Source organism: Nymphaea colorata, chromosome 5 (assembly GCF_008831285.2).
Source record: "Nymphaea colorata isolate Beijing-Zhang1983 chromosome 5, ASM883128v2, whole genome shotgun sequence".
NCBI lineage: Eukaryota > Viridiplantae > Streptophyta > Magnoliopsida > Nymphaeales > Nymphaeaceae > Nymphaea > Nymphaea colorata.
The window spans coordinates 18,296,828-18,313,557 of NC_045142.1; the positions used below are offsets into that span (position 1 = coordinate 18,296,828).

General features: G+C 38.5%; 1 protein-coding gene across 6 annotated transcripts in view; it reads right to left on the reverse strand.

Annotated features, from left to right (window-relative positions):
- Positions 1-1,376: 1,376 nt before the first annotated feature.
- Positions 1,377-16,730, reverse strand: part of LOC116254819 (pectinesterase inhibitor 10-like) — a 36,459-nt gene continuing 21,105 nt past the window's right edge. Inside the window, exons 2-7 of one of the 6 annotated variants that reach the window (XM_050077816.1) lie at positions 4,814-4,960; positions 3,218-3,727; positions 3,040-3,121; positions 2,064-2,185; positions 1,885-1,970; positions 1,377-1,786 (exon numbers count right to left, since the gene is read on the reverse strand). In XM_050077816.1, the coding sequence (XP_049933773.1) occupies positions 1,577-1,786; positions 1,885-1,970; positions 2,064-2,185; positions 3,040-3,121; positions 3,218-3,647 (930 nt within the window). In that variant the 5' untranslated portion in view covers positions 3,648-3,727; positions 4,814-4,960 and the 3' untranslated portion in view covers positions 1,377-1,576. Of the gene's footprint in view, positions 1,804-1,884; positions 1,971-2,063; positions 2,186-3,039; positions 3,728-4,813; positions 4,961-5,098; positions 5,216-7,399; positions 7,528-7,628; positions 7,837-7,982; positions 8,162-16,730 lie in introns of those variants that run through there. The other 5 variants (XM_031630420.2, XM_031630415.2, XM_031630418.2 and 2 more) reach the window with 5 other exon arrangements.

Here is a 16,730-nt window from a genome sequence, read left to right on the forward strand (position 1 = left end):
TGAATTTAAATCATAGGCTTTAGTGCTCGTGTTGTGCAAATGATATGCCCTTCATTTATCCTCAATACCATACAAGCATCAGGATTCATTTGTCATTAATGTTGTTGAATCTGTAGAAGGGATGTCTTTAAAGTTCCAAAATATGAACATAAAGGAATCATCCTCGACGTCTTAGAAATCAAAAAATATGAGCAGATATTGACCTAATAATTGCACATCCACAAACGATTGTCACATTTAATTCCTATGAGTTCAGCATTCATGCTATTCATTTCTTGGCAGGCACCTTTTTTTTCCTTTTTTCTTTTCATTTTTTTGTAACAGCTTTTTGCCTTTTTTTCTTGCTTTTGATTTTTTTTTTTTTTAGGCCGACCTTCACCTCTGAGGGAATACCTCACCACCCCAGAGGCTACTACAGAGCTCCACCACTTTGGTGGTTATGTGTAGTTTTGTCACGTATCCAACCCGTTTCACCTTGCGGGTTTTCAATATGCCAAAAGTTCATAAGTCATCATCTTCGCAGCATAGACATAAATCACCTTTATGCCTACCCAGTACTCTCGATTACTGACCCAGAGGAACGACTACACAAGCCCCGAGCCCACCCCTCAACTCTCATTTTGCTACCTGCCAAGATTTTAAATGGCATTAGGATATTTTCCTGCTAAATCCTTGTAGACGCTTGATCGGTAGAGTCAATAACCTTTCCTAGTTTTGACTTTCTCAGCTTCATAGAATTTTTTCTCACCGTTCATATCTAGGATTTTTCTAGACTTGCTCTTCTAGTGATTGACAACAAAAATTTGAATCATTTTCCTTTTACTCAGAGAGGAAATAAGAATAAAATAAAGGCATATCATTTGTGTGAGAAGACATTTTTAAAATTCTTTTAATCAAAATTAAAAATTTCCTCATTCAAAAAATGTCCTTGACATCAAATGGTATGTTGCCAAAGTAGGAACTCTCCTCTATCTAAAGAGAGGAGTATTTATCAAACTAGATGGGCCTGTTAGGTAGAGCAACAAACTTCATCAGCTCTCTAGACAAAGTATGGTCTTCTAGACAAAAGGTTGGTTGATGGGTAATGAGTTCCCATAAATGTCATGTCACCAACAGCTTCAAAAGGTGTGCAGTCAGCAAAATCAGCACGGTATTAGTCTCCATGCAAGGGCAGCAGCAACCATTCCTCAAGGCTTAAGTAATTTCACTAAATAGTTGGTGAACACCGTATTTATGAATCAACAAAAAGGTTGTACTCACAATCAGCAAAACAAAGCCCAAACCAGAGCTCTGATACCATGAAAATGTGACTGACAACAGTCACATATATACAGTGAAACTCCATGAAAAGCACCAAGGCCATGTGACCAAAAAAATAGAGAATGAAAAATATTATTGAGTCCTACCAAAAGCTGCAGAAAATGACTTCCTCACAATGGCAAAAACAAGAGCAGTACATACACAACGAAGAACTAAGGAATAAAAAAAGAAAAAATAGAAGATAGAAGAGAACTAGCAGTTGGACTAGGTCCGATTGCTCCAAAAGGAGTCGTTGGGGCTAGCCAACTGAGCTGGACTAGGTTTTGGATGATGCAGTTGAAGCCTCCTGTTTCGGTGGGGATTTCGAGTTAATGGCAGAAGAGCAACCAATATCTGCTTCAACACTAGAAGTTGGCTTCTTCTGCTGCACAGCATCTGAATGTGAAGAACGATGTTTAACAGAACCGGATAACTTCTCAACTCTTACACCATCCTTGTTAACATCTGAATCCTTTGCCAACAGCCTCTGACCGAAATAAAGTTCTAAAGAAATTAAACAAGGAAAAATAAATTGAAAAAAAAAAAAATCAAGACAAACATGTGCAAACACAATCATGCACTTACATTCGGTAATGAGTTTGCATCTACTATAAGCAATTTGGAACCAAAAAAGTTGGCAAGTGCTTTTGCCAATGTCTCCTGATATATGTCTGAACCCAAAAGAGAAATGACAGCATATGGTAACAACATTTGTAGATAAAACTAACCTCCACTTAACACCCACAAATTTCCAAGAAGAGTACCTGAAGGACCCGATAACAAAATTCTTGCACTAACAGTAGGAAGATCTGTGGTAAACTTGGCAAACTCCTTGCGCTTCAAATGTATGTAGATAGGACAAATCAACGCATTTTTTGTGTTTTCACTAAACAAAACAAGGATTATCAAACTGTACCTCAAAGTTTTGATAAATCAATACATATAAGCATATAATATTACTGCTTATCATAACAAGCAACTACAAGAAACGCTAAACATGTTTGCAAAATTAAGAAATATGATGCTACTTTCTCGGAAACATGGGCAAGATAATGTTCAATTGCTGCTATCCAGATAGATACGAAGTCTAGTATAGAATTGTACAATTTCATTAATATTTTGTCTTCAGCTTATGGTTTATAGTACAGTTTCCTTAGCTTTATCTCTACAGTACCAATTCGACCATAACTTTTTCTCTTCATCTCAAGCACCACACTCTAATATGCAAAATACAAACTTCCTTAACTTCCTAAATTTTGTAATTTCAGGTCCATTTTGATCATGCAAAAGAAACAATCTCATACAACTTTACTCCCTAGTACCCTCTTCAAGTAAAGTTGATATGTAAATACTAGATACCAAGGTGCAACCAGATGCCCAATTTGGGGAAGGATACTGGAGATTGATTCTGCCATGCTTTTTACAATGTTGGATGATGGATCCATGAGAGAAATGTTCTTTTTCTTGTCCCTATTCTACTTCGATTATATATAAGCAATAACATTGTATGCATGTAATTCTAGAGACTATATAAAAGAGAGATTAGCTTGGCATATGGTGACTTAGACATAACAGATTCTCATCTCACATTTTGATATACGAAATCTCAAAAGAATAAACCAATTATAATATGTAACAAAACAAGATATGGACACATCTCACATCATGAGACAAAAGCTAGTCTAAAGTCACAAAAAACAAAGGAATTTTTGCAGAAAGCGAATGGATAGAATATGATACCTCAAATAATAAGGGAAGTTGTCAAATGACACTTGAGTGTTTTGACCATCCAGAATTCCCTCGCGCATGTTGTCCTTAAAAGCTTGACATTTAGCAGACATTGGCAAAAGTGTTGATGAATCAGAATCCTTAAACATCTCCTTTCTATCTTCACGTAATTGTTTGAAAAAGGACCCACTTGGATCAATGTCAGCTGTATCCTTCAGCATACGCATAAATTTTTTATGTGAAATGGACTTAAAGTTCCATCTGCCATTATCTGCATTCATACCACGATCCATGTTGCCAACATTAAGATCTACTCTGGATGTTTGTTCAGCTGGTGCGGGTGCATTGTCATCTAGTGGCACATCAGTTCCAGAATTTTGATCAGCACTGTCTTTCCTGGTGCAGGTATTGATATCAAGCACGGGAACAGAATCGTCTGGTACTTCAAAGGCAGTAGATAATGCTGGTCTCCGTATTGCTTGTTGGGCATCCTCATTGCTTTGGGAAGGTGGAGGCAGAAGTGACAGATCATTCCCAAGGTTTGATAGAAACGCCAATATTGATGCCCCTCCCACAGCAAGCAGATGGATCACGAGATCTTGCTTCAACTTGAACCTCATTTTAAAGGGGCACTGTGAGCCTCTGCAATACCGATAGAAGATGCAGCAGTAGGACTCTCAACTGTAAGCTGCTGAAAAATCTAGACGCATTTTAAGGAATACCATGAAGCAAGGAGCAAAGAATGCCTAAAAGCAATGTTGTAAAGGCTTATTGTAACGCATATCGGTCGAGATAACCTATACACCATATCATAAGTCATAACATACCATAGTGTATCATAAATTATTTTTTAACTCACCAAAAAAAAAAACCAGAAAAAATTTCAGAAAATCATGAATATTTGTTCTATATAAAACACTCATCACACACATAAATGAACATACACGATTCATCATTCATAAGCCACAATATGGTAACAACACATTAAAAGATAAAAAAAAATATCTCATAAAACAAACAGAAACTTATGGTAAACTTTAGAAAACAATAGAAATATATATAAACCTTGAAACTGAGAGATCGTATATCTTCTATATAAGAAAAAACACAAAAGACTTCTTTTTCCAAACATGAACGGGTTTCCCACGAGCAAATCTTCCTCTAAAATGACACTTTCTCTCTCAAATTGATGATTTATTTGGCAATTTCTCTCCAAAACCAGCAAAACTCTCTCCCAAAGCTCTCAAATGTGTCAGAAATGGAGAAGGGGTAGTTTTAAAAAAAAAAATCAATCAAAAGGTGCATCGTGCCCCTTTTTTAAAAATTGCACCGTATCATAAGACAAGGCAAGATATGGTCAAAACATATACGACACACATGAAAAATGTGTATGATATATAATCAGCCAGGTTGCCAACCTATATGATATGTATCGTACAACACGCCTCCATATCATATAATGCAGCAGCCTAGAAGAAAGAACCTTAGAATTCAGCTACTTCAGAGCTAACTACATAAAATTATAACCCAGAGATCAGACTATTTTGTGCATACTGCATACACATGTATTTCTATCAATAAACAGATGTGTGGCGAAAAGAAAAACAAAATAAAATTTTGATAAGATATGCAAAATGTTCTGCCACCATGACTAGTTTGTTAGACAGAGACACATGTCCAGTACCAAGTTAATGATAGAGAGAGGCAGAGAGCACCATGAAGTCCCATAGAACCAAATCTTAAGTTTAGTAAGCAACAGTGTGTTCCAGTAGCAAGTAAAGGATACATAAGAATGGTTGCCAGATGAACTAAACACCAGCTCATCCCCAGCCCAAAGGATGACATCTGAGTTCTTTTTGACAGGCTTTCCGTTGACTTCAATGGATCCTTTAGCTCCTGCATTTTCCAATATACTGGTGCATCCTTCCTCCCGCTGTTCCCATCACCAATAATGATTCCAGAGAAAACATGCCAGTCACAAGTTTAAGATAGTATTTGCAGAAAACAAGATAAATATATGCTATCTTGCAAATAATGTCACAAATAAGTTTAAGATAAATTTTAAGATTACCTGTACAAACTTCAGTCGACAAAGAACTGAACTCACAGATGAATCCTTCAAGTACAAGTTGCAGCTACGACTTTGACCAACCGTGAAAACAGGACCATACATGAGCAAATGAGGATTCTGAAAAAATAAAACTTGCAAAATTTCAGACTACATTAAAAAAGCAACACACAATTGACTAATACTTCCACCCTGTGTAATAAATCTGGAATTCTAATTTCTAAATCAACATCTACAGCCCAAAAAGAAATGCGCACTGTAGAAGCATCATAAAGAGGAGGGAATAAACAGACTGAGGCACAATTGATTTCCTAGCTTTTAAAGGAGCAATAACTTTAATCTAATCCTGCAGACAAATGTCTCCAAATCTCACCTTCAGAATATGATATCACACAAAAGTTAGCCAAGTCCCTAAAATCTAGTTGTACTAGTTGGTTTGAATCACTCAAAGTTGGTCAACTAAAACAAAAGAAAACAAAAAGAATGGAAACACAACATTAAAATGCCAAACGTAATAAAGACAAAATACCATTATGTATAAACACATGTTTTTCTGTTATTGTACATATATACATATACAAACACATATCGCGCAATGTTTTAAAACTCAGTGACTCGGGACTCGACTCGTCCATTTACGACTCGTGACTTAACGGGTCAACTTGATGACCCAGAACGGGTCAACTTGATGACCCAGACCGAGTTTCAATCAATGTCAGACCATCAGAGGGGATTCTCTTTTCTGTTTTCTCTTTCTATTTTCCACAATATATATAATCAGTATTATAGTACTAACTCAGTGGAGATTATCTTTTCTCTACATTTCTTCAGATTTCTGTTTAACTACCAGAGTCACCATGTTGGCTCCTTAAACAAAAAACAAACAGCAATGGAAAATGTTATGTGCCAATATGCTGGATAACATCACATCTCAAGCATCAAGGTTATTTAAGAGAAGCAAAAAGGGCAAATTCATTTTGGATATATGGGAGAAAATATCTACCAGACGGACCAAGAAGCCCAACACTAATTAGAAGACTTGAAGTGCCAGCCACTAGGCCACTTGAAGATTGCTTAAATATGAAATAATGCAATAAAAGCAAGGTAATGGAGTTTAAACCATTATACATCAAAACTCCTAAAACCTTCCCACTAATGTGGCAACACTGTATGCATTATCCACTAGTGCATCTCAATACTAATTTTCTAGGTGATTGAACTGTCTCAAGACTCTCAACTCCCAACAGCTTGTGCAATTTACAACAATAAATTACCTTGAGAGCTTCTATGTATGAAGTAACTAACTGGTCAGAATTCGCATATTGAAAGCATTCTCCAACATACTCGGAACCAACCACAACAATAAGTCGCATCCAGTTGCCAGGCTTCCTCTGACATGCCAGGTTTCAGCACAATAGGCTAATGAGGATGCTCTTTTCTACTCAAGTACCTTAGGTCCTTAACCTCATATAAATAACAAAATTGATTGGGAAGATGTACACTACTAAGCGATAACATTATTAGATTAACTATAAAAGACGGTCTCTGACACTGGTTTCTAATCATTCACTTGCCCTCATCCGTTTATATAATTGGCTGACCATGGAAAGATGCCATAAATGAACTTAAAATATATTCTTGACCACAAACTAATACAGCATTAGCAAAACACATCCAAACACAATGTCGTCGTACATGGAGGCATAATGGAATTGACTTCATTTCTGTCATCTACCTACTCCTTACCATGACCTTATGCTGCCCTTCATATGTTGACTTGCGTCCTATTTGAGAGGTCTGTGAAAGGCCTGAACCAAGCTACACCTCTTAGAGAACTCATTTTCATACACTGACGACAAATGATAATCCTAGAGTTTACCTTCTACACTGTGAAATAGGACCAAGCGACAAGGCGAATCTCAAACTCTTGAATCCAGTACAGAGAAAAAAATTATTAAGCTGATAACTGAGGAAACTGCTTCGCCTGAAACAGACATAGACTTCCAAATTTCCCGTCCAGAGCAACAGCATACAAGACTAACGATCTTGACGAGCATGACAGCGTAATTCAAATCAAGGCACCATATTTTATAAACACGGAAATCCCTGAAGGGACCTCAAGTCCATGTTAGTTAATGAATCAGAACAACATGCAACCGACCCAGCCGATGCCTACAACCGAAATCTGACCAAATTGCGGCAGAAAAAACCTCCCTATACATGACCTACAGCCGAAGTCAGGAGAATCAACAAAACAATGTACTCGATCAGCAATGAGGAAGTGGATCGGGGAACATTACATACCTGCGGATACTGTGATATAAGTCTTCCCCATGCAGTCAACGATTCCAAATTAGGCGTCCTTTTCTTCGACCTATTATTCCATGTCGATGGCACTGTCTTCAATTTCTCCACCTCCATCGGCGCAGAACCTACAAGCCCAGGGTAAGCAAAACGGAAAAGGATTAAGGAAAGCAGGTTTTCACAATCATCGTTCTCCCCAAGTGGCACACGCAGAACTCGGGATACAAACCTGGTGAAGGAGGTGGCATCGCAACCGGTTTGTCGACGGAGGCATCTGGATCGGAAGCTGGGGTTTCAGCCGGTGCCGGATCTTCCACAGAACCGGTCGCCGGATCAGAGGGGAGCTGGTATCGTGAAGACGACGACGCCAATTCCTTAGAGTTGAGCACATCGTCCCAGGGTGCTACGGGCACCTCTTTCGGATGCGAGTTCTCCGCCTGATTCCCCCAATTCAAGCCCCAAAGGAAAACAACCCCCCAAGAAAAACACAGAACCCAGACGTTGGGTTTCAGTAGACAACAAACACAAGTATGGGTAAACAATAACGAACAAGAATTGGGAAAGCTTTGCTTCATCCGAATACCTTGAGACGCTTGCCGCTTGGCGCCGGCGACGGCGTAGAAAGCTTCGCCGATGAAGAGCTGCGCCTGGTGGAAACCATGACTCCCTTCTCTGATCGTGTTCCCTTCTCTCCCCTTTCTCCTACCCTTCTCCCCCACTTTCCTCCTCTCTGCGAGGACGAAAGTCGGTCGCTCTTCCTCTTTAAAAGGGAAGACGGGTCAGCCGCTATTTGTAAGCAACAAAGAAGGAAATACCATTTGATATTAAAAAATGACAGTGATGAGTCCTAATCCAATATTACAAGTAATTAATACGGATGAGACGATCGAGATTGAATCGGACGTGGAAATGTGAAAGAAAAAAAAAATCTTCGGCGTGCGCTTGGGCATGGTCGAGTTCGACCCGTTTCTTGGTTTTTCTTTTCCATCGTTTTTCTTTTCCATCGGTTGTGGACTGAAAATGTTTTCTTAGTCGGTTCTTGGAAACTGTTGAAAGGTTTCCTGTTTGCATTTGATATGGAGAAAGCTTCTGATTTGTTTGTCTCATATCAAGGATGGGAATGGAATCCTGGATGACCCTTCCAATGATGTTATTAAAAAGATGTGTCTAGGATGGCGGTCAGTTTCTGGATCTCTCTTTATTGTATCTGGTTTAACAAAGGATTCAACTTAAATCTATGGTTTGAACAAATAGCGGATTTAAGAACCATGGTTTTTTGGATTGTTTGATGAGACGGGAATTTCATAATTCTATAATTAAAAATTTCCCTTTTGAGGAAATGAAAATTGCGTCATCGAACAAAGAATTTTGGTTTTAAAATTATAGTGTCATTCTTGAATCAAAATTTCGGAATAAAATTACAATTTCTGAAATGTATAATTTATTCATCTTTATTTAACGCACATGCCATGGCAATACATCATTTTCAATTTTATAATCAAAGCTCTAGACTATCAAATAAAAAATAAAAATAAAACTGGAGTTTTCATTCTAATTCCAATTTGAAGTGCCGTCAAACACGCCTTTATGGTCACCACTATCTTTTAAATGCATTGATCTCAAGTTAGAAGAGATGAGATTTGATTTGAGATCCATGAACTTTAAGACGCAAGGCTTACAAAGCACATAATATTTGCATCTTTCAAGTATAAGATGTTGGATCATTTTATAACTCAATTGTTTAAAATCCTCGAACTTAATATCCTAAGATCTTGAATTGCCATGGATCTAAGATTCGAGGTAATCAAAATACTCTATACCTTCATATGGTGATGGGGTTTATGACAAGCTATATAATTTACTTTTGTATTAATTTCTTGAGGTTGTGTTTGCTTGATGGCACAAACCATCCCATGATGCCCTATCACAGAACAAGACATGGGCTACTCCTATTCTCTCCTGCACTTACGAGAGTTCATTTAATTTGTTGTCTTTAGAACAACATGTCCTATTATACTGTTTTTCAAAAAAAATGCAATGGTTCCAAGATGAATAGTCTTTGTTTGTCCTTTTCTTTTTCATTTCGATGAAGTAAGACAACATGTACCGACTGTTTATTGTTTGACGCTGCTTGTTATAACAGGTACATAATTGTTGTCTATTGTTTGGATGTGCATAAGACACGTACACATGAATATTTGTTTTGCTAGTTGAGCTTAAAATACAATTAAGAAAATGACGTTGACCTTCTTGCGATGCTTAGTATTGTGTTTGATTGATGTGGTAAAAGAACACTGAATTTCATAACATTGTCTTATCAATTTCCTTTAGCCATTCAAACATGATAGATTGGGGTATTTGTAAGCATGAAAATAGTTGTTCATCAGTAACTTGTATGGTGTGTGAGATCTCCAGGATCTTAAATCCATGGATTTAAGGTGGACCCCCCCTCCCCCCCTTTCCATAAAAGAAAAATCATACATAAATAATATTTCAGATTTTTAAACAGCGAGATTTTTATCAGGTATAATACGGCGAGTTTGAAAAAAAAGAAAAATGATAAAAGTTTAAAAATTTAGAAAACTAAAAATGGGAGAAAAATAAAATAAGTGAGAAATAACACAAACATCAAAAGGTAAGTAGATTTGCAACCAATAAAAATGAAAAAAAAAATTGTTTGACTTAAAAAAACCAAAAAACGCACAAAAAAATGGGTTAAAAATGCATTAAAGACACGTTAAAAGCGCATTAAAAACGTTTTAACGTTTTTCTTTTAAAATGTGATTTTAAAAAATTTTAAACAGCTTGTTAATTTATCGTGTTTTTTTTGCATTTTTTCGAAAAAAAAGCATTTTGTGTGACTATGGACTTAAACTGAACATCTTCCAAAATTCATCTTTTTATAAACTCTCTCGAATTTTAGATTTGAGGCTATCAAACACAATCTAAAACAACAAATATCTTGGGTGGGTAGATAAAAGATAATAGCCTTATTGTTTTTTGTTTTGTTTTATGTGTTTGTAGTGCGGGTAACTTTTGTGGGGGACACGAGCCAAAAAAATCATGTCCCGAACCGATTGAGTAATGCCCCACATTCCACCATTGAATAGTGGTCCTCAAGTCCAACTCTCAATGTCATTATGAGAATAGTGTCCATAAGAATTGAACATGAGACATGTCTAATATGTGCCTCTTGCCCTACCAGTTATAGAGAGAGAGGGAGAGAGATCACTTTGCAAATAAGGGTTCAACTTAGTAAATATAGGTTCACTTCTTCGTTTTTAGGACGTGTTTATTTTCTTATAAACTGTTTTATTTATTTTTGCTTGAATTCTTGATTTATTTAGCATAAGGTGCAAGGAAGGAGTGATTAGAGAGGTGGGGATAGAGTAGAATAGGTGATTTGTATTTGATTTTTGAATTGGATAGTTTGATCTTCCCTACTTATATAAGAGAGCATATGGAGTTCTTCTTCTACCCAACAAATCAGTCTGGTTTCATAAAAACTCATCTTTTGGTAGAAGAGAGTTCCTACTTCCGTGTGATATGTCATTTGATGTCAAGTACTTTTTTGGAAGAGAAAATTTTTTATTGTCCGTAAAAACATTTTAAAAGTGTCTTGTCATGCAATGATATGCCTTCGTTTTGTTCTTACTACCTACCCAAGCAAAATGAAATTTTCAAGTTTTTTTTGTTGTCAATCATTAGAAGAGGAAATCTGGAAAAATCCTATGAAGCTGAGAAGAGATGCTCTTGACTTCAGTGATCAAGTGTCTGTAAGAGTTTAACAGGAAAATATCGTAAGAGAGAAGCCATAATGCCTTGTAAAATATTGGCATGTAGCAAAATAAGAGTTGAGAGATGGGCTCGGGGCTTGTGTAGTTGTTCCTCTGGGTTAATAATCAAGAGTACCGGGTAGGCATATAGGTAATTTATGTCTATGCCATGAAGATAATGACTTACGAACTTTTGGCATGTTGAAAACCCGCAAGGTGAAACGGGTTGATATGTGACAAAACTACACCTGACCGCCAAAGCGATGGAGCTTCGTAGTAGCCTTTGGGGTGGTGAGGTATTCCCTCAAAGGTGAAGGTCGGCCTGAAAAAGAAAACCAAAAGCAAGAAAAAATGAAAAGGCAAAAAACCAAATGCAGAAAAAAAAAGAAAGAAAAAGAAGCAAAACCAAGAAAAACAAAAAAGGTGCATGTCAAAAGATAAATGGCATGAAGGCTCCCCTCTCTCTCGCACTCCATACCCGTGGCGTGTTACTCTCCCCCCTTCGCACTCCCTTCCCGCGTGGTGCTCCCTTCCTCTCGTCATCCCTACGGCGTTCCCAGCGTCACAACGGCAAAGGCGATCATCTTCTCCAACCGGCAACCTCCCCTTCCTTCTCCTAACCTTGTCTTGCATTCTATCTTCAACCCCTTGGCCTAAGGAACGACGACAAGTATTCCCTCGGCGCTCCGGTGACTAGCGACTTCTTGACCACAGACAACCCCACTCAAGCAACAAGTAGATTTCGGTGCCTTCACCCGAGCCCCCACGGGTGTTGAAAGATCGGATTCTCAAAGGGAAGATTGAAGAGGAACGAGAGATCGGTCGGCTTCAATATCAACGTCAAAGGTTAGTCGTTTGATTTTTAAGTCTCCACGAGAGTTGTGTTGAGAAGGCTCTAACGGAGAGATCATCTAAGGGCAAGGTTCTTCCCTCGGCATACCCGAGAGTAGAGTCTTGGAGTTCCATGGTGAAATCTTCATTAGAACTACTCTTACACGACTTGGAGTGGCTTACCAATCGATAGGCTCAACCCAAGAAAGTTTTAGCGAGTTTGGACGGTGAAAAGCCCTTCAAATCCATCAAAAATACATTCGGCTTTTCTCTCTTGACTCTCGGTCCAGCAGCACAAAAGCTCACGGAAATAGCACTCTCAGACGAGATCAGAGCCCACCAATCATACCAGAAGCATCGCCGAGAAGAAAGGGTAAAAATACCAAAACTTGAGCTCAATCGGACCATTGTAAGTTGAGTTTCGACACTTGGCCGGAATTCCGGTTTTCCGGTGGCCGCTGCTACTATTCCGACCACCGCTGCATTTTCCGGTGAAGAAGACAAGTCAGCCCTCACGTCAGCAAAATCTCATTCAAGATCTCCAAGGGCACGGTGGTCTTTTGGTCTTCAAAAATCATCCCTAGCTGCCAACGCGCAAAGGCAAATCCGAGCTCCGGGTGCCAAATCCGGTAAGTCGATCTCTTGCCCTAGCTCAGCCCTTCCCTATCCGTCCATTCATCCACATGTCTCTCATCCGGCCTATCCCCTTGCCACGTCGCCATCCTTCTGAATCCTCCCTTTCCCGCCTAATGCTACCTCAAATCTACGAGATCTCGCAAGATAGCTTATTTCCTATTACGTAGGCAAAAAAATTTCGTTGGACCCTTTCCCATCTTGTCACCTTTCCACGTCACCCAAACCCTAACCCGCACTCTTCCTAATCCCTCCATCATACCACATGTCGGCATCTCCCAGCCTCATCATCCAACTCGTCCGCCACCTCACCAGCTAGGTCCCGTGGTTTGACGCGTCTTCACCACGTGGCTCCCATGCGGCATCCACATGGCTCCACCTCGGCGACACTTGGAGAAAGTTTTCCTCCACGCGTCTTCCCTTTCCTTTTTCTTTCCCCCCGCAATCTTTCCTAACTCTGCTACCTAATCTCACACGCAATCTCTCCCGCCCAATCCACCACGCGTCCTCCATCAGAGCTCGAGAGGATCTCGCGAGTTTTCCCCCTTGATTCCCTCGTCCGATCGCAATCTTCCTTTCCTAATCATTAGGGAGGAAATCAGATCTCTTTCTCCTTTTTCGTTAGCTTCTTCCTAGCAAGACTCTTGTGGCCGTTGGATGTGCCACGTGTTTTGATCTCAGCACACCCACCTAGGCGAGACCAGCCTATCATCACCCGAATCCCTTAGACAAGCCTCGCGCGCCAGCTCATCAACCCGAATAGGCAACTCCCAATCATTAGCCTCCCTCATCCCACAATGGCATGAAGGCTGAACTCGAAGGAATTGAAATGCGACAATCTTTCATGGATGTGTGATCCTTGGGTCAATATCTGCTCTTTCTTTTTGATTTCCTAAGACATTGAGGATGATAACTTTATGTTCATTTTTTTGAAAATTGAAAGGCTTCCCTTCTAGAGATTCAACAACATTGATGCGAAATGAATCCCAATGCTTGTACGGTATTGAGGGTAAATGAAAGGCATATCATTTGCACAACACGAGCACTTTCTGCTTATGATTTAAATTGATGATTTATAAACTATTTAAAAATAAACACTTGATATCTCTTTTGTAATGTTTTTTGACTTCATGGGCATATGAGGAACTCCCAGCCCCTCTCTATTTTTGAAAAATGTTATCCTTTTTATTACCAAACCGCTAGTCCATTCATAGAATAGATGAAACCCCTCAAACATATTCCACTCATGCTGAGTGTAATGAAATGTTCCCATCACAATTTGTTTTCTTGTGAAGGCTAGGCAGTATTTTTGTTGATTTCTCTTTTAAGGTTTGCTTAGGAAAGGGTTTGAAAGAGTCGTTAGCTTTTAAATTTTCTATCATTAGTGCAGCTGATGTCGAAGTTTAAAGCCCAACTCATCAGTGTTCTTGTGGACATACAATGGTTTTGGAAAAGCCGATTCATGTGGCATGAGAGTTTGATCTTGTACTTCAAAATCAAGTTTTTATTGTAGGTTATGATTGTCAAATGTCTTGTTTTACCTAATCATAAATCATGGTACATTTTGGATGTACGTGAAGTTCATCCAACTCTTTGTAGGCACTGGGGGCCAAATTAGAGCTCTATAGATAAGGTTGTTGTCAAGCTTGAATGTTCCAATGAATGGACCAACATGTCACTACTTAGCAATGGCTTGTCTATTGACCATGCTTTTGGTCTCCCTAGAGTATTATGCATGCATTCTTTCTAGTTGGCATGTGTTGTTGCATTTAAGTTTCAGTTGTGCTTTATTATTTATTAACTATATATATTCTTGGTAGGTTTGGAACACATTCTTGAGGTTCTTGGAGTTGCTGCAATAGAAGACCGTCTGCAGGTGATTATCTTTTTCCTTCTCTGGGGGGGTATTGTTTCGTGCGAGAGCTTTCATTATGGTTTGACTTAAGTAGATTGTCTTCATTTTCTTTTGGATGCCATTGCAGGAAGGTGTTCCTGAAACAATCGATATGCTTCGGAAGGCTGAAATCAACTTTTGGATGCTTACTGGTGATAAACAAAATACAGCCATTCAGATAGCGCTCTCTTGCAACCTAATGTCTCCTGGTTAGTCATGCTTCATTCTTCTTTTCTCACGAGCCCAGGTCACTTTGTCTCATTAGCGCAGATTGTCACAAAGAGTGAGCTGAAATGTTTTCTCTTTTTGGCATTTGACAACTTTCGTAAAGAAAATAATAATCTTTTACTATATAAGATCATAAACTTTCTTCTGTGTGCAAGTCTGTGCAAGCTGTATGTGGATGTGATCAAAATGTGGTCTTAGTTCTCTTTTCTTCCTTCATGCAAGATCTTCAGTATGTGGATGAAGGGAAGATGCCCTTGATCTTGTTTTGTGCTGCTGTTGGTGGATACTCAGGCATGCACAGATGGTGTAGGCATACGTGAGAAAGCTAATAAGAAGACTGCCATCCATATCTAAAAGTATGGTTCCTTTTGATAAACTTGTTGATGTTGTTTCTGTTGGACCTGATCCTGTTTATTTCTTGCGCTTTCTATTACAAACTACTTAGTCATGCATAAGCTATCAAATGGTAGTAGAACTTATGTCAGTTAGATCATGCAGAGCCAAAAGGACAGCTTCTGTTAATAAATGGGAGGACAGAAGATGAAGTTGCAAGGAGCTTGGAAAGGGTGTTGCTTGCAATGTGAATAAGCACCTCAGAGCCTAAGGTGCAAACTTTGTCACACAACTTTTTTTTAACTTTAGTTGAGCTGCATGTAGGCCATATCAGCCAATTGTGCCTCATAAAATAAGCTATCGGTTTTATGTCTGCATTTCTTTTGTTGCAGGTTTTGAGGAGTGCTTTCAAAAAAATGCACATCTATGTTCATCAGAAGTACGGTTATTCGTATGAATGGAATGAGTAGTATATACCATGTTGCATGGATACTTATGTTACATTGGTATGGATACGAGTGCCTGGTGTGGGTGTGATTGTTCAATTGAGTGTTTATTTCTGTGTTTTGATGTGCTAATATCATTTGTTTTTATTGGAGAACATTGAACTTTTATTTGTAGGATCGTTTTTGAAGTAGACTAGGAATTGTAGCTGTTGTCTTGTGTTTCTGGTAGAATTTTCACCAAATTAAAAATCGTTTTTAAATATAAAAACGACGTTCAAGTTTGTGCTGAAGTTTGCTAATAACAAGGATCTTTCTTTGTAGAAACACAAGTAGGTTGCAATTGTATGATTGACCTACATCCAACTCAAGCAGCAAATTAGAGAGGCTGCTAACATGTAATAGTCCAAGTAAGGTGGATATATATCTATGATTTCTTTAGTCGTGTATCTATGAGGAGATGGTTGAAATTACAGGCAAGTCTGCTGATAGTCCAAGGTCTGTGGCAAAGAGGTCATTTTTTATATAATCTACTAGTTTTTGATTGAAAGACTGAAGCTGGTTTTTGCTGGGTAATGCCGTCATGGCAACGGCTTTAGTTTCTGTTTTCATTGTCAACCAATACTTCTTTCAATTTTTCATGATTTCCAAGTGCAATACTATGTTATGAGGATTTTTTATCAAAGGTTTTTTATGGCTTAATTGGTTATGTTCTTTCTTTACACCTTCCCCTTCCTGAGTTTTTACTAAAACCTGAATTAAGAGATGCACTTTCATTCTAATTTGAGTGCCTTTTATGTGGTTGTCCAACCATTACATGGTTGGATTTATTGAGTTTCAATTTCATCCGTACTTCAAACATACACTAGATGAAGTTTAAATTGTTTTACAGCCACACAAAATCTTGGGCTAAAAGCATGGACAAAAAAGCACAAAGTCACAAACACACATCTGTCTGGAAACATTCCTCTTTCATTTTCAAGTCTTATGGGAGCTATTGATGTGCATTATCTAATCCAGAACCAAGATACATTAAACTAACTAACTTGGGACCTGTGTTTTTAGGAGCTCCATGGTTAAGTCAAGTCAGGCTCCATGAATGTCAAAGTGGTGAGGAAGGGAGAAATCAAGCTTTATGTTGGACAACCACTAGAGGAAGTTGAGAGAAAATTGCGTTCCCTCTAGACCAACTC